At 30.1% G+C, this 21301-nt stretch overlaps 3 protein-coding genes across 3 annotated transcripts; 1 reads left to right on the top strand and 2 right to left on the bottom strand.

Moving 5' to 3' along the window:
- The first annotated feature begins 1811 nt into the window (after nt 1-1811).
- On the top strand, nt 1812-3858 carry LOC107481753 (uncharacterized). Its single transcript, XM_016102061.3, has 3 exons — nt 1812-2242; nt 3158-3233; nt 3386-3858. The coding sequence occupies exons 1-3, from the start codon at nt 1928-1930 to the stop codon at nt 3520-3522; spliced, it is 528 nt and encodes a 175-aa protein (XP_015957547.1). The 5' UTR covers nt 1812-1927; the 3' UTR covers nt 3523-3858.
- Nucleotides 3859-4055: 197 nt separating this feature from the next.
- LOC107481754 (chaperone protein dnaJ 20, chloroplastic) lies at nt 4056-4672 on the bottom strand. The gene has a single exon (XM_016102062.3). The coding sequence runs from the start codon at nt 4646-4648 to the stop codon at nt 4157-4159; it is 492 nt and encodes a 163-aa protein (XP_015957548.1). The 5' UTR covers nt 4649-4672; the 3' UTR covers nt 4056-4156.
- Nucleotides 4673-14957: 10285 nt separating this feature from the next.
- On the bottom strand, nt 14958-16640 carry LOC107481756 (non-specific lipid transfer protein GPI-anchored 31). The gene is made up of 3 exons (XM_016102065.3): nt 16185-16640; nt 16063-16089; nt 14958-15388 (listed from the first exon to the last, which is right to left on the bottom strand). The coding sequence occupies exons 1-3, from the start codon at nt 16549-16551 to the stop codon at nt 15192-15194; spliced, it is 591 nt and encodes a 196-aa protein (XP_015957551.1). The 5' UTR covers nt 16552-16640; the 3' UTR covers nt 14958-15191.
- Between the last annotated feature and the right edge of the window lie 4661 nt (nt 16641-21301).

The raw sequence follows: 21301 nt of genomic DNA, 5'->3' as shown, positions 1-21301 counted from the left end.
TTTATAATAAATATTAAATTAATAAAAATTATTTATTTTTATATTTTTTAAATTAAATATTTTTTTAATAAATTAGACCATTACATATAGACATGCTAGCATTTACCAACAATGCAAACATGAATTTGCACTATTCGCCAATGCAAGTGTTTACATAAGCTAGTCTACCTCAAAGGTCTGCGCATAGATTGATGTTTTATTGCCTTAAGTATAAAGCTATCAATAAAATTAAACTTTAATTTTATAATTATTAAGTTGGACGATGTACATAATGATAATAACTAGAAATGGCAACCAACAGACTAAAATAAGATATAGATTCAATTCTAATTTTATTTGTGGATTAATTTTTTTATTTAAATTTAATTTTATTTTATTTGTAAATTTCTAAAATGACAACCTTAATTTATCCGTCTTTAATCTGCAGGTATCCGATCTATTTGAGATCATAAAAAATACAATATGCAATAATTTGATGAATATATTACAATAATTTTACAAAATTGACTTTTATATAAATAAATAAAAATCTTATTTCAGTGATTAAAAATTTGATACTCACCTTTAACACATTATATATATAGTGTGGGTTAGTTGAGTAGAATTGAATCTCAATTCACACTTTATCCGATTCACAAATTAACTAGCAAGTAGAAATATAGATCGGATCGAATTGGATATTCTGAGATAGGGTTGCTGCTTTTCCTAATGCAGTTATAGAAAATTAGTTGTAATTGAAGAGTAAGTTTCTTGAATGTAATGTTGATGAAGTTTGTTCGTTATTTATTGAGTGCATAATTTAATTGAAAACACATTACGTATTAGCTTCTATAGTTTGCCATCAAGTTCTGCATTTAATTATAGGTACGGTACTTTCTCCAGAGTGGAGGAATTTCCAGAAGGAATTGAGTGAAAGGATGTGGTCCCTTCTGAAAACAAAGGAAAGGGAATGAATAAAGGCATAAAGTAGTGTAACGTATTATTATTACTCATAACTCACCACTGCTTTGTGCACTCAGCATTAGTCACTGTTTTCATGGGTCAAAGTGTCAAACCTACTGCCACCTTAATTAATTAATGTTATAAATCCATTACTAATGAAAACTAATCACACAAAAAGTTAATTACAAAGTTCAAATAATGGAGCTGGAGCATCTTTTGAGCTGTCAGCATTGTTATTATGAAAACCTCAACATTTGTAAGTTGTAACTGCCTTAACCGCATCAAATTTAATGTTTGTACCTCAACTGATCCTTTGACCATACATGGTTATTAGCCACATTTTCTGTTACCCCCACTGGGGTTCTGCTCAACACATTAACTCTACCTTATCCCTATAAAAAGTAGTTACTCAAGCATCAGATTATGTTTAGTAAACTAAATTAGACAATTATTGTTAAGTCTGATCAAAACTTTTGGAGGAAAATAAAATACAAAGTTTCTTATTTTCTACATTGTATCTGTATATATATTTTTATGATTAGATAATGACAGCATAATCATTTATGATATGATTTTACTTTTCACCCTCTAATGGGTCAAATTAAACTTGAGACACTAGCATGAAGTTTTTCTTATTTATATCAAAAGAAGGCTATTGTCAATTTCTCAGCATTAACCTATGAAAAGGACAAGATTTTAGACACTGTTGTATCATAGTAATATTTATATATATCAGATAAAATAACAAAAACATCTCTACACTTAACACTACTTGCAGTGAAATCCACTGTTAGCTTAAGACTTAAGTCATAATGACATCATTTCTCTTCATCATCATATATATATATATAAATATATACACTGATCAGCATTGCATTATCATCACTATTTACAATAGTGTATATTTTGACACCACAGTCTCTTTTGTTTCCTTCGAAAACTAACACTTTCTGCTTCACCATCCCCCTTCTATAACCTCTCCTCTATGATGAACATGATGAGTCAGAAAACCAAAAGCAGTAGGAAAATGGTGAGAAGGGGTTTCATGTGCCATTCTCAGGCATCAACAGCAGTGTGCATGAGCACACATGATAATCGATCCGTGGTTGTGCCTAGAAGGCCTGATAGAAGCGTTTCTCTTGATGATTCCAAGCTGATCAACCCTTCCAAGTACTCCAAACTCGGTGAGTCTCGCAGGTTCAGACCAGTTCCATTGATCAAGCAGAGAGGAGAGGACCATGTTCAAGTCATGAATCAGCCAAGGGAACTTCATAAACCACCAACAGAAAATGTCTTTCAGGTTTCTCACGTTACATATATTTTTGTAGAATTTCTCTTAATAGTTTATGCATTTTGGAGTTTCATGAACTGCAGTAGTATTGCACTTTATTTTTTTCTTATCTTTAGTAATGGCAATGGAGTAATTCTTCAATAGTAGTGTAGTACTGGTAGATCAAAATATTCAATGAGTCATTGAAGTTAAAGTTAACAGTACCTTGTTTCTGTGAAAAGCAATCAAAATTATGTGTCAAAATCAAAACTATGCAGGACCATAATGAAAAAGTGAAGACATGAAATGGAAATAATGCAAATGGGAGTGTGAATTCTACAGTGTCTTTATTCATAAAAAGTTGGTTATCAACAGAACTCACTAGAAACTATTTACTATTCCATATCTCCTTAGCTTTGTTGGTTATTTAGATCAAGAACAATGGTTTATGACTGTGTCACAGGAGGATTATTTTCTGCAAGGAAACAAAATATGTCCATTATTAGTGCTCCTCATATTTGTCATTAGCATAGGTTTCAAGATGTCTCACGTGCTTTTCATTTTGTCACAGTCCCATGCATATTCATTATTAGAGAGGAAACAGAAAAGATTATGTCCTTTTTATGCAAATTGGTATTTTATTAGACAATACAGATGGTACTACATTATGCCACGCCCTTGGTTTTAATTTTGTCTCTTGTACCTAAGATATCTTTTCCGTTTGTTTCTCACCAAGGAAGTTAAGTGTCTTATAGTATTATTCTGATTTCTGAAATGTCTTGGAATAATGGAATCTGCATGTGATACAGAACTTGCAAAAACTATATTTTAAAAGGGACTAATATATAATAATACTATGTTATTATACTTATACACTTGTCTATGTCCTGCCACCATATTTGGAATTTCATTTCATTATTACCAACTTTGAAGTGTTAAATATAGGTGGTTGTGATGAGGGTTGCAATTCACTGTCAAGGATGTGCTGGAAAAGTGAAAAAGCATCTCTCCAAGATGGAAGGTAAAACTAGCCATGCTATATATGGTAGTAATCAACTAATCACAATACTAATTAGAATTATCTTTGGTCAACATAATTTGAAATATCCATATTCATATTTGCTAATGGGGTTAAAGTTTTCTAACATGTGATTAAACCTGCTGCAATGTTAGGAGTCACATCAATCAGTATAGATATAGAGTCCAAGAGGGTGACAGTGATGGGTCACATATCTCCAGTTGGAGTTCTTGAGAGCATTTCAAAGGTGAAAAAGGCAGAGTTATGGACACCTTCCACCTCTTCTTCCTAAAGCACTTTCAGAGTACCTTAAATGGCAGCAAAGGATGTTCAGAGACAGAGAGTTTACATGTGACAGAATTTGCCTTTGTCTGCTAATTGGTTTGCATCTTCACATGAACCTGTGACCTTTGTGGTCCTTAATACAATAAAATTGGGGAATTGGGGTTGGTAGAAAACTGCTCAAGTTGACTTGGTTCTGGTGTTGATGTTGTGTGAAAATTAAATACTACTGCCTTTGCCCCATTCCCCTTTGAATTCTCTTTTTCTTTTCTTTTCTTTTATGGCATTCTATTATTATATCTCTAGTTGCAATGTTTGAAATAATTAAGCTGCCTCAGTTCTTGACTTTAAATTTTCTTTATCCTGACAAAATTAACTTCTCATCAATTACAACTTATAGTTACTTAATATTGTTACCAATTGATAATTTACAAATCAGTAGCTATCCTAAGGTTCATAAAACAAGTGACTAATTCAACATTTTACAGAATAACGAATCTGGTTAACTTACCAAAATTGGTTTATATGATCTGCAATAATCAATAAGAGTCTAATAAAACAGATTTATTCATTGCTCTATACAAGTCAAGTTAAATAAATGTATCAAAATTAATGAAAGAATCAAATAAAATTCAAGATGATCATCAGTTCCTGTCTTTTCTTCTGGTTGGTGCCCTCATTCTGTTGGCCTTTTGCTCCATGCGTCTCCGAGACCTTGTCTTCAATTCAACAACCACTTGGTGTTGCTCCTCCTCCCAAAGGCTCCTCAAACTAGTTTCAGAATAATCATGGCTGACACTCAAACCTAATTGACTATCATACTGTTGTCTAAGCATGGGGTTGGACAAGGTCTCATAAGCAGCATTCAACTGCACAAACATCCTATTAGACTCCTCCTTCATGGAAGGATCATGGCACACATCTGGATGGTACTGAAGCGCCATGGATCTATAAGCTCTCTTGATCTCATCCATGGTTGCACTCTTTGGACTAACACTCAGAACCTTGTAGAAGTTGCTCTCACACTCCACCTTTGTGGCTCTGCATGAAAGATGCATATGAGAATAGTGCCTTTGCTGCTTGGTTGATGAGAGCCATGGAAGGCACTGAAATGAGCTCAACAACAAAGCATCCATCACTATAGCTTGCTTGAAGAACAAAATGGATGGTTCTGTTTTATATATGCATCTGTGTGTGAAGAAGGTGCTTGGATCTTTCTTCAATTACTGTTAATTTATTAATAATATAATGGTGCAAGTTGCATATGCAAAGCGTGCAACCAAAACGTTGAAGATTCCAAGAAAATGACAAGTTTAGTTGTGGAACTAGTCATGGTGTAACAGGTAAGCAACTATGTATTTATAAATTACTCTTTCTTAGGTGAGTATATAAAGATTATATCATTTGTTATAATTTGTTAGTTGTTATTTTTTGTTATTATTTAATTATTAATTTAATTTTTTTAGTCTAATAATTTAATAATATATTTTTTTATAATAATTTAATAATATATTTTATCTCATATTTTTAAATATTAATAGTTAAATGATAACTAAAAACAACAAATTTAGTTGACTTTCTTGCATTTCACTTTTATACGCGTCAAGAGTGTTTAGTCATTTTTTACGTGAAAGATTCATTCTTAAACGGTTTTGTACTCTTATCCTTTATTTTTATTGGATTGCATTAGTATTAACTCACTTAATAAAAAAGTCTAGAGGCTAGCAATTTTATTATATTCTGGTCAGTATGTAATCAGAAAAAAAAAAAGAGGTGAGTCATTGAATGAAATTTCATACCAATTTCACATCACTAAAATTATTATTGATGACTATTTAATGGTTACAAATCACAAAAATTATTGACCCTAACATTGTTCCTCACTTAAATTATGTACTACTGAAAAATCACACTTGATAACAAATATTTTTATGACTACATTTTCAATTAAATTTTAAAAAGTTTTCCATTTTTTAATTTATTATCATTCATATGAAATCAAATTTTATAAAAACAATACAGACCTTGAAACAAAAGATAGAAATTCAATACAAAGACATATCTATTATTATTGTTACAAAAAGAAACTCAAATATAAACTTTATAAATACACGTATTAAATTAAGAGAATAATAATTTAAAATTTGTTTAGACCACGATCTATTAGTGCATAACAATTAAGTTTATAATATACGTTTAAGAAAAAAGGCATAGTATAATACATGTGCATGTTTGCATAAAGAAATTCCTTTAACAAAAAAATTGTATTAGATCTAGCACATGATTATTGTGTGGATATGAACAAATAGTAAAATATAAAGGTCACCGAAAATGTTTGACCAATACAACCCAATGAATTTGTTTTGAAATTATGCAAAGTCCGCCAGCAGGTCAAAAAAGGACCAATAATCATATGTAAAGTGACAAAATTCATAAAATGGTTCTTAAGATTGATGTTCCACGTTATAATTGTTTTTGAAATTTTAATTGTATATTGAGATTAAAAAAATTGTATTATATTAGTTTTTGATTTATTTTTTAATAACATGTGTCATTTTATAGTTTGATTACGTGTAATTGTATGATGACGTTTCGATCAGTGATACATAATATGCTGACGAAGATGATTATACTATATGTCACAATATTATTTTGTTACGTGTTGAATTATGTCACGTGTCACAAAATTATTTATTCACGTATCATCTATTATGTCACATCATTACATATGCACTAAATTAGTTCCCTTACTTTACATCAAATAATTCATTTTAGTCTTTAAAATTAAATGTCGTGTACCAAATTAGTCCATTAATCAGTTTTTTTTCATTCTTTTGTAAATTAAAAATTCTCAATATTTTTTTATAATCTTTTATAATATTTTTTTAATTAATAATTTTAATTTGTATCATTAGAGCATGTTAGCTAAATTCAAAATTTTATTATTATCTCTTGTGTTTATTTGTATCTGATTTAATACTATTCAAACCATGATTAGTTGATTACAATAAGTGTATATATTAATTAATGGTATAATATATGAAAAATTCGCCGAATTAAATTATAGATAAAATAAATTAATATATAAACGACAATATATATCTATCTTATTAATTTAGTAAGAAGCCAACTTTATAGGGAATTGGACATTCTTAAAATGGATGGAAATAATAAATTTATATTAGTTAAAAAATACCTTATCAAATATTTTAAAAATATTTATTAAGGTGTTAAATATTAAAAAAATTGTATTAAAAAATATTATTATACTTTTAACTTACATTTTTTATCAAGTCAATATCAATATCTCATATAATTCTTTTAATAAAATATTATAGAAAAAAAACTTGTATAATTAAAACTAAAATTTTAAAAATATTTTATAAGAGCACTTGTATTTAAATAACTTGTAAAAAAATAAAATTAAAATTTGTGTACTCAAAGATATAAAAAATTTTGAATTTATAAAAAAAATAGAAAAAGAATTGATGAAATGACTAATTTACTGCACAACATTTAATTTTTAAAATGAGCTATTTGATAATGACATGTGAATCAATAATATTGCAACACGTGACATAATTTATCATGTGGTAAAATTGCATTGTAACATATGACATAACTATCTATGTCAGCATGCCACGTGTTACTAACCGACCCGTCATCATACCGTTACACGTGTCACTAAAGATTCACATCATTAACTCATATCAGTGTGTCATTAATGGAGAACGAATGTAGTGCAGGGACGGATCCAGAAATATTATCATGGGTCAATAACATATATAATATTAAAAAATTATGCAAAAAATTATATAATGTAAAATGTATTACAAAAATATACTTTTTAAAATACAAAAGATATGTATGTACTTTTTATTAACGAAGTGATCGATTCTTCGTATCATAAAATTCATCGTTAATAGAATCTGTGTTAAATTTTTTAACAATTTTATTTTCAATATAATTAAAAGACAATTAGTAAGAAATTCGTCTTTCATTTTTTTTCTGAGTTATTTTTCACAACATTCATATAGTTGAAAAATATCTCTCACTTGTAGTAGTTGAAACATAGAAAATTAATACCAAATGAATCAATTAAAGTAAAATTAATTAAAATTAATCTAATAAAAAATAATAAATAAAAATTAATCACAATTCAAATATAAATAAATGATAATAGTCAAAATTATAATATAATTTATTTATTTATTTTAAATTCTCAATATCAATATAGTTGGGCCTAGCAGACCGACTCGTCTAACTAAAATCCACGAATTTAGCAGTTTTTTTACAGGCTCAAAATATCAGTTTAGTTTGCATTTTGTAGTGGACTTGGCCAGTCGGCCCAATGGGTTCAATAAATTTTGCCGTCACATGAAAAAAAAAGAGAGGCATATGTGTATTGTGTATGTAGCTCGGGAGATTAATTAGTAGCTAGTTCTGTTGTATGTATTTATGCGATAATACAAGTACTTGACATGGTTGATTAATATGTACTCTTTAATTTGAAGTATATAAAGGATGACCTAAAAAGTATATTAAAATTAAACAAACAAAACAAGCAGGGAATGTAAATATCTGTTGATATTTTATCAGAAAAGAACAGTGGAAAAGACAAAAGTTGCCGAAAATATATCTAATATTCTTTTCTTGGAAACTTATGCATTGTTAGATTTGACAGTTTTAGCATATTTCAATGCTCCGTTATCATGGCTTTGAGTTTTGTTTTACACTCTTCCTCAAAACATGTCAGTTTCTTAGGCTTTCAGTTTTGTTTTTGAATGTGCTTTGTTTCAAACAAATTTAATTCAGAATTTTCTATAATAATAATATATTATTGTTAAAATTAAAATTTTTATTATCTTAAAAAGTAGATAATTGATATCTCCATGATAAAAGAATAAATATTAGCATATAAAGTTATTATTATATTATTTAATTGTTATGTGAATTATCATAAAGTTTTTTCTTTTTATTATTTTGAGAATATTTTAGAAGTTAACGGTCCACCCCTAGAAATATATATCACAAACAAACATACTTGTAATTTATTTTTGAAAATATTAAAAGCAATTTTCAATTATTTGTCTTAAACAAACAAATTTTTTTATAATATCTAACTTTAATATTTTCGAATATAATTTAAGAGTAAAGTATCGTTTTTGTCCCCAACGTTTGGGGTAAGTTTTAAAGTTGTCCCTAACGTTTCAATCGTCCTATTTAAGTCTTTAACGTTTCAAAACTGATTCAATGTTGTCCTGCTGTTAGGGATCCGTTAACAGAATTGATGGCGGGATAAAATTGAGACGATTTTGAAACATTAGGGACTTAAATAGGACAAAAACATTGAGGATAAAAATGATACATAGAAATAAATTTTAATTTTATCATTCAATAATATCAATTTTTTACTATACATAGTATTCAATTATTTTTTAATCATATATAAGTAAATTACACTTAATCATATTACTTTTATTTTAAATAAATTAATATTTTTTATAATTTTACTCTTAAAGATTTTTAGTTATCATGAAATATTTGTAAAATGACTAGTATATAAACTTGCTGAAAAAATAATATATATACAATAAAATATAAATTATACCTTTTGTCTCTAATGTATCAATTCTTTAAAATTATAAAAAATAAATTTATTTAAAATAAAAATAATGTGATTAAGTGTAATTTATTTAGATGTAATTAAAAAATAATTGAATACTATGTACAGTAAAAAATTAATATTATTAAAAGATAAAATTAAATTAAAATTTATTTTATATATTGTTTTTGTCCCTAACGTTTTCGTCCTATTTAAGTCCCTAACGTTTCAAAATCGTCTCAATTTTGTCCCACCGTCAATTCTGTTAACGGATTTCTAACGGTAGGATAACATTGAGTCAATTTTGAAACGTTAAAAATTTAAATAGGACGATTGAAACATTAAGGACAACTTAAACGTTAGGAACAAAAAAAGATATTTTACTCATAATTTAATATTTTTTTCAACTTTGGAACAAATTCCCACCTAATCACTTCTTGAAAAGCTTTTAAAATATGTACTCATATTTTCCTCCAAGAGAGGTTGAGATTCTCTTGAACATGTGTAAGGAGATCTGCATATCTTACATGCTAGGTTTATTTCCCATAATTGATAGGACTAACTATGATAAGATTGATATGAAAATTATTTTATTTGAGTTTTATTGGATACATACAAAGTTATTGCATATTGCAATCTTTTTCAGTGTCAAAATAAAAGGAAACAAATACCTATTTTAAATTAGACTTGATGATTTATTGAAAAATATCACTTAATTTTGACTAAATTATATAATTAAAATTACTTCTTGTTTCATATCTAATCATCCAATTTATCATTTTATTTGTTTTTTTATCTATTCAATCGACTTGAATATACTAAGGTTTTGATAAAAGCTTTTGAATTTTGTGAACAAAATTAATAACTTCAGACGTGTATCTATCACCAGAGTCAAGAAAAAGGTGTAAAACGTCCAAATGATCCTTTCACATATAATGTTTCTCAAATTTTAGTCTCAGACTAAGACAAACTTCCTCCAAACTGCAAAAAACTTACATATGTTGATAGACTACGGAAGAGAACTACCAGAAGATCTAATTCCAATTAAAGTCTCTAATAATACAACCAAAATAAGCCAAACTCAAATCACGGAATAAACTTACATCACAATAAACTTTAAAACTATTATCTACACGGAGTTCTAAACACCAATGATTCTTGAAGGTGCTGAAAGAAGAACACCAGTGCATATAAAATCTCAGGTCCATGACCGTGCTTCTGATAAGGACAACCACCTTGTGATCTATCCAAATATTCCCAACATTAAGAACATCATTACACCTATGTCTCCACAACCACCACACTCTGCCCCCAAAAAGAACCTCATTACCAGGCACGGCATTTCTAAACCAAGCCTCAATGGAGGTGCCTTCAAATGAGTCAATAAAACGAGGGTCTAACATTTGCCAAAATTTTCTGGATTTAACACAGTCCCGTAGGCAATATTCAATTGTCTCCTGAGCCGCATTGCATCTCTGGCACAAATCCGAACTAACTAGATGCCGCCTAAATCGAAAAACCTTCGTCGGGAGAGCGTTATGAAACCCAAGCCACATAGTGAATTTGATCTTCTCCGAAAGATTTAAATGCCAAAACCAGCTCCAATCACTATTTCCATTCCAATTCATTTTATGCTTCGACAATCACCTATAATCTTCTCTTGCACTATACCATTTTGCTCTTGCAGACCACCAACTCCACCCTGAATCTAGGTCCACCAAATTTGGATAGGAAAAGTCACAAATGAATTGCTTAAATGTAAGAGAAATTGTCGTAGCGAACATATCTACCACCCAAGATCCATCATGCTGAAAATCAACTACTACGAATTCCAACTCAGATATGTGAACATAGGGAACAAGATAACAAAGTCTTTCAAATGGGGTCAATTCATCATACCACACGAATTGCTGTACATCCTCTACATTCTACCTAAACCCATCTTTAATAGCCTCATATGTTTTAAGAATATTCTTCTAAGTGGCCGACACATTCTACCCATGACTACCAGTAAAACACTTCAAAAATTTTGGAAATATTTTTGCATCACAATCTGCACCCACAATTTTTTTCTATTATTGAAGCAGTCCCAAACCAACTTGCTAAGAAGTGTCAGATTAGCACAACATATATCTCTTACACCCAAATCACCCACCTTTTTGGGAGTAATAGCTACTTTTCACTTAACCAATGGCAACCTTTCCCATCATTATGGCCTCTCCATAAGAACTGTCGCATAAGTGAATCAATCTTTTCACATGCATATGTCGAAAGGAGAATAACCTGCAGGTTGTAGACCAGAATAGAAGTCATTATCGACTTAACCAAACAAAGCCTTCTTGCCTTATTCGGGAGACACTCCTTCTAACTAGCAAGCTTGTTTTGAATTTTCTCAATAACTTTTTGAGCCGTCCTCTTAGAAGATCTTTCATGCCCAATATTAACCATAGGTATTTTTCAAAGTCCTCACAAAAACAAATACTAGAGACTCCCAAGAGCATCTCCTTCCTTCTCACAGAAATATTCTTTGAACATTGAACCCCTAGATTTACTAAGATTCACCCGCAAGCTTGATGCTTTGGAGAATAAGTCTATGCACTTCATAACTTCCTCTACCTAAATTTTCGTAGCTTTACAGAGCAGCAGTAGATCATCAGTAAATATCAAATGGGATATTTTTGGGCCATGTATGAAATCTGCACCGATATCCACAAGTTTTGAAAAACTCGATGGGTAATAAAACAATCAAGACACTCCATACAAAGCCCAAAGAGATAAGGAGACATGGAATTCCCTTGTCTCAAACTTTTCTGGGGGGTTAAAGCTCTGGAGTTTATCATCGTTTTACAAAATAGACAAAGAAGATGATGTCACACAAGCCATAATAAGATGAATAGTAATCTTCGAAAAGCCAAAGCGAATCAAAGAAGCTTCAAAGAAATCTCTAGTCCACCAATAAAAAAAGTTGGACTAAATTTACAAACTAACTCTTTGCAATGCACTCGAACCATTTTGTTAGAAGCCCCCTCTAATGTTCCAAGATATGAAATTCATATCTAAACGATCCATAAAATAAATGGGCGTAAATGGAACCAACCTCAGCGGCGGACCCTTAATGAACCAATGAAGGACTAGTAACCTCTTGTGTTCCTTGCCTTTCTGGCACAAATGACTGCTCAGGAACGCTCCCCACTGCAATAGAAGCTATCGTCAGCGTGTTATCATGCTGTTGTTGTTTCAGCACACCGTCATTGTCTTGGTGCACGGGCATGTTTCGCAACGATGCCGATTTGCATGTCTTGTGGCCATTATTGAGCGTAGGGGTAGTTGAAGACCCAGCTGCAGACACGCCGTTGAGCTTTCTCCTTGATTTCGATGGAGTTTGGTGAGAAAAGGAAGGCAACCTGCTATTCAACCCAGCCTTCTCGTGAGTCTCTCTCCCCTCTTTCAGGCCATCCACCCGGCCCAACTGGTATCCAAAAAGGGGGGTCAAGTCTTTAGCTACCGCTTGGTCCTTAACTTTCTAGCCCAATTTTCTTCTATCCCTTCCACCAACTTTGGTCCAGCCCCCTTCTCTGTCCAACGGCTCTTTCACTTTTGCTTTTCCGTGCAATATAGTTGCCTGCATCTTTTCTGTAGAATCTGCTACTGTCGCGGTATTAATGCAATTCCAACTTTAAAAATTTGCTGATTCTAGTTCATCGGACGGCTCTCATGAACAATTGGTCCTGCTTGTACATCCACAACCACTAAAGGAACTATGGGTGTGCTACATTCTCCTGCTATATGCTCGAAACAATTACACTTCTCACATATCAATGGCATACATTTATACTCCATACTATATTCAAAGTCGTCGACAACCACTCGCCGAACAACTGGCAATTCCAGATTTACTTGTAGACAAGCCCTAACAAATTTGCCTCTCTCTGCCCACTTGGTTGCGAGATCCACTTTGACGGGTTTGCCTATAGCCAAAGCAATCCGCATCATGGCCTTTTCATGATAATATCATATGCTCAACCCTGCAATTCCGTATCCAAATCATTGTGTCCCCAAATGATGCCTCACATGGTTCAAAATTCAGAGTCCATGGCTTGACCGCAATGTAATGCCCTAACATCATCCATGGATCCCCTAATAACATATTCTCCTTGTCCTCCTTAAGATCAAATTTGACTAAGAAGTCGAAAACAACATCCAAGAATTCATAGCCTCCTTTAAGTCTCTATACACCTTTCAGTTTATGCACTAAAGCCATATCACTGAAATGCTTCCCAAGGACCTTAATCACGATGGCCTCCTTGTAGGGTTTAGATAGAGCGTTTCTAGCCTCTTTAGAAAACCTGACCTTTGGAGGCTTTGGGTCACCTTGTTTTCCCGTGACAATCGCTATTGAATCCCCATCTAAGGCATCAATCCTAGTGAGCTCCAAGAATTTAGAGGAACCGACCACCTATTCACGGAATGAAACCTTCGGAGCCACCCTAAAACTACCCTGTTGGAACTCCTCCTTATCACTTGATGCAGTCCTCCCGCACTCTCCCCCGTAATCTCTTTAATCAGGAAAGCCTCACCCTATTCTACCCTCGGACACTCCACCCAACTCTCACCACTCACTCCTCCATCGTTTATTTCAATTAGAGTTGCATACTACAATTTAAACAAGAAAAAACGTTACAAGTATATATAAGATATGAGATATTAAGTCAGCTTAAATTTTATCTGCTATTAAATAAGATGTAAATTTTATTTAAATTGACTCCATACCTTACCCAATAGCTTGAGTAAAATTGCATGAATTGACCAGTGAACTGCTTAAAAATTGGTTTGAAGAGTATATATCTAATTATATAGGGATAGAGTGAATTTATTCTACGAGCATAAATACTAGTATTAGAGAATAGCTACTGTCTTTTTTTTCTTTCTCAATAGTGATGATAAGTTTTTTTCCAAAATGATATAATTGTCAAACAAAGAGTACATAGCAAAGCACATGGGGAACTTATACCAAATCTAGAATATGATAAAATTAAGGTCCAGTGGCCCTTTGGAGCAGCATCTTATAGATGCCATGAATGACCTAATATCATAAAAAGAAAGGGTACCCCATATTGTTGGCCTAGAAAGAAAGAAAAAGGGGTAGCAGAAAGTGTGGAAGACACGAAGCCAATTGTCACAATATGCCATAACATGTATGATATAACAGTAGTTGGGGGGAAAAGGACTATAGTTGTGACTTTGTTATTGGGAGAGCTTCTTTATGTAAAGTTCAATAAGAGATCAAGAAGAAATCAATACCCCTATGTCGTTGTTGTTGATGCTTTTCATTATTTAATAACTGAAAATTTGTTTATGGATTCATGATGGTGCATGCTTGGCTACAAGATGATGCCACTTGCCCCCACCAATTCTGGTTTGCATTAGCTGCATTTTTTAGCATGCGCCGAAAAGTATATAGGGCCACCCGAGAACATTGTGTATGGTTTATGGTAAAGAACAGTTTTACGGGGTAACAATAATTTGGTCACAATGAAGTTACTAACCAGCATCTAGTGTTAAATTAGATCAAACAATGTAAGGTTCTATATAAATTAACTGGTAGAGTTCATCTGAAGTCAAATTTATATTAATTTTGTTTGTCATGTTCGTAAATGGATTGCACTATGTTTAGGAGCCAGCATGTCATGAAGACCATAACTTGTCTTCCCTCATTGACTTGGGCACATGTGCAGATATGCATTTGTCACCATCACAATAAAACCAATTCACACCCATTTAAATAATAATTAGTAAATTACAACCAACATATACAGCAATGATAATACTATGACTACTCATTATGATAAATAAATTTATATATATAAAAAGAGAGTACAATACAACCTCAAAACAAGGTCATAGGCTCAAGTCACTCCCAGAATGAATTATATCTACTCTTAAGTCACACAGAATTAGAAAACCTCCGATGGTAGAATAGAACATCAAATATGTAACATAAAAATAGTCCCTCATGGCCTCATGTCATCATCATCTCTCTACTCTCAGAATGGAAATCTTATTATATGGGAAGCTTAAAAGCCTGAGAATGCTGCTAGCAAGATGCAAAGAAACAAGGATCCAGCTGAAATTGGGAAGAGTGATGATGCTGAGCTTCCAGCTGATGGTGCTGGTGTTGGAGATGATGTCTCACTTGGAGTGAGGGTTGAACTAGCTGGAGCTGCAGAAGAACCAGATGATGGAGATACTGCAGGAGATTGTGGAGAGAGCCCTACAAAGAGATAAAACAAAAATAACAAACACAACTTAGAAACACCAAGAATGTCCCAACTCCAAACCTCAGAATGAAAACCATATTTAATTTACTCAACATGCATAAGATTATAATAGAATGAGTTACAGCTTCTGATATAAAAAATGTAACATCTCTTGTGTGCCTAGAAGATCACCGACATTTTTCATTCATGTTTTCTGCAAACTATAATATATACAAAATTACATTCCGGATTCTTCACCATAGTCAAATGAAAAAGAAAACAGCAAGAAAATCATAGACAAAGCCCTGAATGTCCTACGACTCTGTAAATTATTAACAATTTATCTCTCTGTCTCTCTCTCTGTTTTTAATTGGTAGATAGTTCCAATTGTATTAGGTACCCAAAAATCAGAACGCATGTAGAGCATATAGAATGAAAAAAAAAAAAACTATCATGTTTAATTTTCCATTATCCACAGTCCGTGAAAAATTAACAATAACAAAACAACAAAACTACAAAATCAGGTATGGCTCCTCTTATATATGTCTAAGCATGTGACCCCTCCCAAACTTGTTTTCAGTTTACAAATCGAATCAAATTTCAATTAAATCCCACAAATCCATATTTCATAAAATACTACTAAGAATCTAAAAATTAAAAATCGATTATAAGTGAGAAAGAAACATACCAGGAGCGGCGGCAGGTGTTTCAGACACTGCAAAAAATAAACAAAAAAAGTCACATAAAAATGAAAACTTTATCTGAGAGAAGATTGGAAAACAGGAAGAAGGAAGTTATAATTTGACTGACATCCACAGTTGGAAGCGGAAGGGGCGGAGACTTTGCATGCAGCGGGGAGAGCGAGGGCCTTGGTGACATTGAGAACGACGCCGAACTGAGCGCTGCTCTTGAAGGCTTCACACAGACACTGAGGCGCCGTTTTCAGAACCGATTTGAGCCCGGAGCAGCAGTTACCTTCCGGCTTGGTGGTGGTGCTGCCATTGGTGACGAAGGACAAGCAATCCGCCATGGTTAGAACCAGGGAGGAGCAATCCACGGCGGGGGCTGGGGCAGCGTTGTGCGAGTGGGACGGTGAGGCTCCGTTAGCTCCCAAGATGAAGACTGCACAGAGAACAATGAGAGAGAAACGGAAACGAGTTGGTGAGTGTGATGCCATTTTTGCGATGGAGAGGAAAGTGTGAGAAGATAGATAGAAGAGTTGGAAGTTTTGGAATTTGGAATGGAGTTTGTGAAGGTGAGAGAGTTGGGTGGGTAAGTTTAAATAAGTAGAGAGAACACTCAGATTTTTTTTGTTGAGCTGGAAAAAAGGATTTTGTTCTCTTTTTATTATTTCATTTTTAATTTACATCAATTTTGATTACAGTATATGAAAGGAGAATTTGTTTTTTTATTATCAACAAGTCTTTTTCTATAGTACCCAAATTATTTATTTATTTGATTACGAATAATATTAGTAAACCAATTCTTCACTCAATTTTTTTAAAAAATTATTTTATTTATTTTAAATTTTAAATTTTAAATTTTAAATTTTAAAGTAAGATAAACTAACTAAACCTTAATTTTATGTATTTTTATTTGTATAAAGTATAAGAGTAGACTAGTAGTGCTATATATTTAAATTTTTTTATGAATTAAAGTTAAACTAAATTAAACAAAAACTTGGAATAATACTATGCATAATTAAATTTTGTTAATATTAGATCATTTTGGTTGGACTTAGGATCAGTTTGGAATTTGGATGATTTATAATCTATTTTTTCAAAAATAAAATTAATTAAATTATTTATCTAAATTAAATTTTAATTAACAAAAAATATTCAGCTTAATTTGATAAAACTTTTACTTTTTAAAAATAGCTTATAAAAGCTAACTTTTAGAAAATATAGGAAAAAGGACAAATATGTCATTGACTTTTTGATTCGCAAATATTTAGGTACTCGATAATTTGAAAATACATTTAAATCATTGACCTTTTCAAAATCTGGACTTATCGATCCCTCATGTTCATTTAAGTCATTGACCTTTTCAAAATCTGGACTTATCGATCCCTCATATTCACTTAGGTCTGTCTGTCAGAAAAATCTGACCTGGTTGACAAATTAAACACGGGAATCGATATGTCTAGATTTTAAAGAGGTCAGGAACTTAAATATATTTTTAAATCTACAAAAACTTAAATGTCCACAAACCAAAAAGTCAGGGATCAATTCTCTTTTTCTCAAAAATATATTTTTAAAAAATGTAGCATTTATATTTGGTAAATTAAATTAAAAATAATTTTTAATAAATACAAGTAGTAATAATTACGTTTGACAAAATTAATTTTTAAAATTTAAAAATATTATAAAAAACATAAATTTAAACGTTAAATTTAAAAATTAGTTAATATATGAGATTATATTAGACTTTTAGATTTTAAAAAATATAAACTTAATTTTAAAAAATTCTACTTTAATTATTTTTAAGAATACTTTATTTTTTTAAAAATTACAAATATAAACATACAATTTTTTTAATTTATTAAACATAAAATAAAAAATTTATAATTTTAAAAAATATAAATATTTTTTTAAAATATTTTACCAAATCAAGTCGTAACCAAAGTAATAATCACTTGTGACGGTGTCCAATTAAAGAGAGTTTAGAGTGAGAGAGTGGAGTGTGGTTGTTGAAATTGAAAAGGAAGGGAAGTGCCATGTGGGAACAGATCAAGTGGAACTCGCCGCGTGTCATGTACTTGAGCTTCCAAGTTTCAATCTCGAATAATAGAAGTGATGTAGTATTTGATTTTTTTTATAAAAAAGATATTAAAAAAAATTAATTTTACTAAGTTAAATAATTATACTCTTAGTCTCAATGATTTTATTAAATTTATAATTAAATTTTTATAATATTTTAATTAAAATTTAATATTATTTTTAATTTTATAATTAAATTTTTTTCGTAAAAAGTATTAAAATTAATAAAATATTTTTACAAATTTTTAAAAATATTTAATTAAAATTTTTATTATATATTTTTAAAAAAAATGTTTCATTAATAATTATTTTGATATGAAAAAAATTAATTTTCTTAGCTAAAAAACAATTTTTTTTTTACCAAAGATAAGAGACTCGAACCTACAACCTCTTAATTGAATATGGAAAGACTACCATTTGAGTTAGCTAAGAAATTTATTGCATGGTCAATTGAAATTAATATCATCTCAAAATTCAAATATATTCTGTTGTTGCAATGTTTCTCTTTTGAAATGAACTTATCTACAATGGCATAATAATGCCACGAAAAAATTGATACTCGAATAGACTGTGTTCTTGGCGAATGGTGAATATGGTGACCATAATAATTTTGAAAACAACGCCAATTTTGTTAGGTGGAATGTGGAGGGTAAATCGTAGACTGTGGACCACATTTCGGATTGTTAATTTATTTCCATCAAAGAATTTATAGACGTAGTAGCTTTTTTTCTGTTTCTTTTTTCGGTCGGATATATGAATGCCTTTAAAGTTAGGTAACACTGTAACAGAGTCTCTATAATAATAGTTTAAGGTTCTTGAAGCCGATGCCAGTAGTGGTCGTTATTTGTTAATTGAATGCTAAATTTACACTGAAAGAGTAAAGGAAGAAAACTAAGGTTTGAATAATTTTTTATTTTTTATATTGGGTCAAAAATGGTATTTTTTATTATAGATTGTTGGGTATTAATTTTAAATATGGCTTTGTTTAATTTGGGATACAGAAATCGAATCTTGTAATTTTTAAGATACAAAATTGGTTTTGAAATTAGACCTTTAAAAAATTTGAGATATAGAAAACAAACTCAATGATTTCTATATTTTTTACTGTTTTAAAAAACACTCAAAATTATCATGTTAAAATATATCATCCATTTTTAATTTTTTATTTTATATATGTAATAATTTATTAGTCAACAATAAATTCTTAAATAGAATTTTGATTAACGATAAATCAGTCTTTAATCTATCGATTAATCTATCAACTTAAAAAATATCATAAAAAATAAAAAATATATCATTCATCTCACATCTAAAAAAATTTAACCGTTTTAAATATCTATCTTTTTCTATAGTGCCGTGGGTGACATACACTAGTAAACCCTAGTGACAGTACCGATGACTCGCTATTCCTTCTTTCTTGTCTTCCATTTTTTACCATAAAAAAATCCAAATTTTCAAACATAAATGAAAGAGTATAGTTTATTAGATTTAAAATTAGCTAATACATATACGAATTATTCAATTCATTTTTTAAAGTCATCAGAAACATTATTAAATGATGTTAAGTTATATAGAAAACTCACTAAAAAGTTGACATACCTCACTAATATCAAGTTTGACATAATTTTTGCTGTTACTAAGTTAAGTCAAATTTTAAATTGTTCCATGAATGAGCACTTCAAAGCAGCTTTATATGTATTGAAGTGTTTGAAAAAAGCTCTGAAAAAAAAAATATTTTTTGAGTCTGTTCGTGACTTGCCACTTCGAATTCGTGGTTTCTTAGATTTTGATTGGAGTAATGTCCGAATATCCGAATATCAGTGTTCGGATATTGCTTCTTTTTGAAAGATTTTTGGTGTCATGAAAAAGTATAAAACAACAAATAGTTGCTCGATCATCTTCGGAGGCAGAGTATTGATCAATGACTTTTATAATTTTTGAAGGAGTTTGACTTATGTATATGTTGAATGACTTTAAAATCAAGCTATCGGTCCTATAACACTAATTTGTGACAACTAATCTATTAGATATATTACAGTTAACCTAGTGTTTCGTGAAAGGACGAAATACATTGAGATTGATTGTCACAATGTTAGAGAGAAAATTTAAGACGGTTTCTAAAATTCATGTCAATTTCATCAAGAAAATAACTTGTTCATATCTTTATAAAGACACTTTCACTAAGTCATTTTAGAAAAATATGTAATAAACTAAAAAAATATAATTTGTACACTCTCAATGTAAGAGAGGTTATTAATATATGAGTATTACTAATACATTATATATGACTGTGGCTAGTAAGAATGGTATTATATGACCCTAATAAGTAACAATTGTATAAAAAATATGAGGAAATAGTTAATATTCTAATTTTTTTTCTTTTTTGGTTATATATAATTGCATCTTTAGCTTTTGTAAAAGTATAATTTTTTCACTAATGCAATAGAGATATTTTTATCTTTCTTAACATGCATAACAAAATCTTCATTTTTCACAAAAAAAAAATCAGTAGTTCATAATAGATTTCATCAAACACGATTTTAGCTTATTCCAAAAGGTTCACTATTTTTGGCGTGAATTACCAATTTAATTTTTAAAATGTCAAAATAAAATACTAACAAATTAGTCTAAAAAATATGTTTAATAGTTTTGTAATATTTAATGTATATGTCACTACTAATATAGATATTGTTTGTATATAAGGTGTTTGTTTGAACGTTATGAAGTTGATAAATTTTTTTTAATAAAAAGTATATTTTATTTTTTAGTGTGTTTGATAAATTTTTAGCAATAAAAATAAAAAATATTAAAAAAATAAAAAATAATTTTTTTGAGAAGCTACAATAATTTACATTTTTTTAAAAAAATAATATTTTTCACATAAATAATAAATAAATAAATAAATATTTTTAAATTGTTATATCTAAATATATTTGATAGGTAAAAAAAAATTTTTACATGATATATCCAAACATAAAATTACTTTTACTTTTTTATAAGATTTTTAAAAAAAATCACTCAAAAAATATATTTTTTTAAGAGTTTACCCAAATAAATCCAAAAATATTTGAGACAGTTTACGTTTTAGAAATTAATTTATCAAGAATTTAATTTTAGTATATTAATTGTTATTTGTTTAAATATTTATATTCATATAATATTTAAAAT

The sequence above is a fragment of the Arachis duranensis genome, chromosome 3 (assembly GCF_000817695.3).
Source record: "Arachis duranensis cultivar V14167 chromosome 3, aradu.V14167.gnm2.J7QH, whole genome shotgun sequence".
NCBI classification, from domain to species: domain Eukaryota; kingdom Viridiplantae; phylum Streptophyta; class Magnoliopsida; order Fabales; family Fabaceae; genus Arachis; species Arachis duranensis.
The sequence above is the reverse complement of the archived record's forward strand: the minus strand, read 5'-3'. Positions and strand labels throughout refer to the sequence as shown.

Excerpts from the sequence above, each read along its gene's own strand:
- LOC107481753 (XM_016102061.3), top strand. The coding sequence starts at position 1,928 with ATGATGAACATGATGAGTCAGAAAACCAAAAGCAGTAGGAAAATGGTG. Across the intron at positions 2,243-3,157 it reads CAACAGAAAATGTCTTTCAG|GTGGTTGTGATGAGGGTTGC; the intron begins GTTTCTCACGTT and ends TGTTAAATATAG. Across the intron at positions 3,234-3,385 it reads GCATCTCTCCAAGATGGAAG|GAGTCACATCAATCAGTATA; the intron begins GTAAAACTAGCC and ends CTGCAATGTTAG.
- LOC107481756 (XM_016102065.3), bottom strand. The coding sequence starts at position 16,551 with ATGGCATCACACTCACCAACTCGTTTCCGTTTCTCTCTCATTGTTCTC. Across the intron at positions 16,090-16,184 it reads TTCCGCTTCCAACTGTGGAT|TGTCTGAAACACCTGCCGCC; the intron begins GTCAGTCAAATT and ends TATTTTTTGCAG. Across the intron at positions 15,389-16,062 it reads AACACCTGCCGCCGCTCCTG|GGCTCTCTCCACAATCTCCT; the intron begins GTATGTTTCTTT and ends ATCTCTTTGTAG.
- LOC107481754 (XM_016102062.3), bottom strand. The coding sequence starts at position 4,648 with ATGGATGCTTTGTTGTTGAGCTCATTTCAGTGCCTTCCATGGCTCTCA.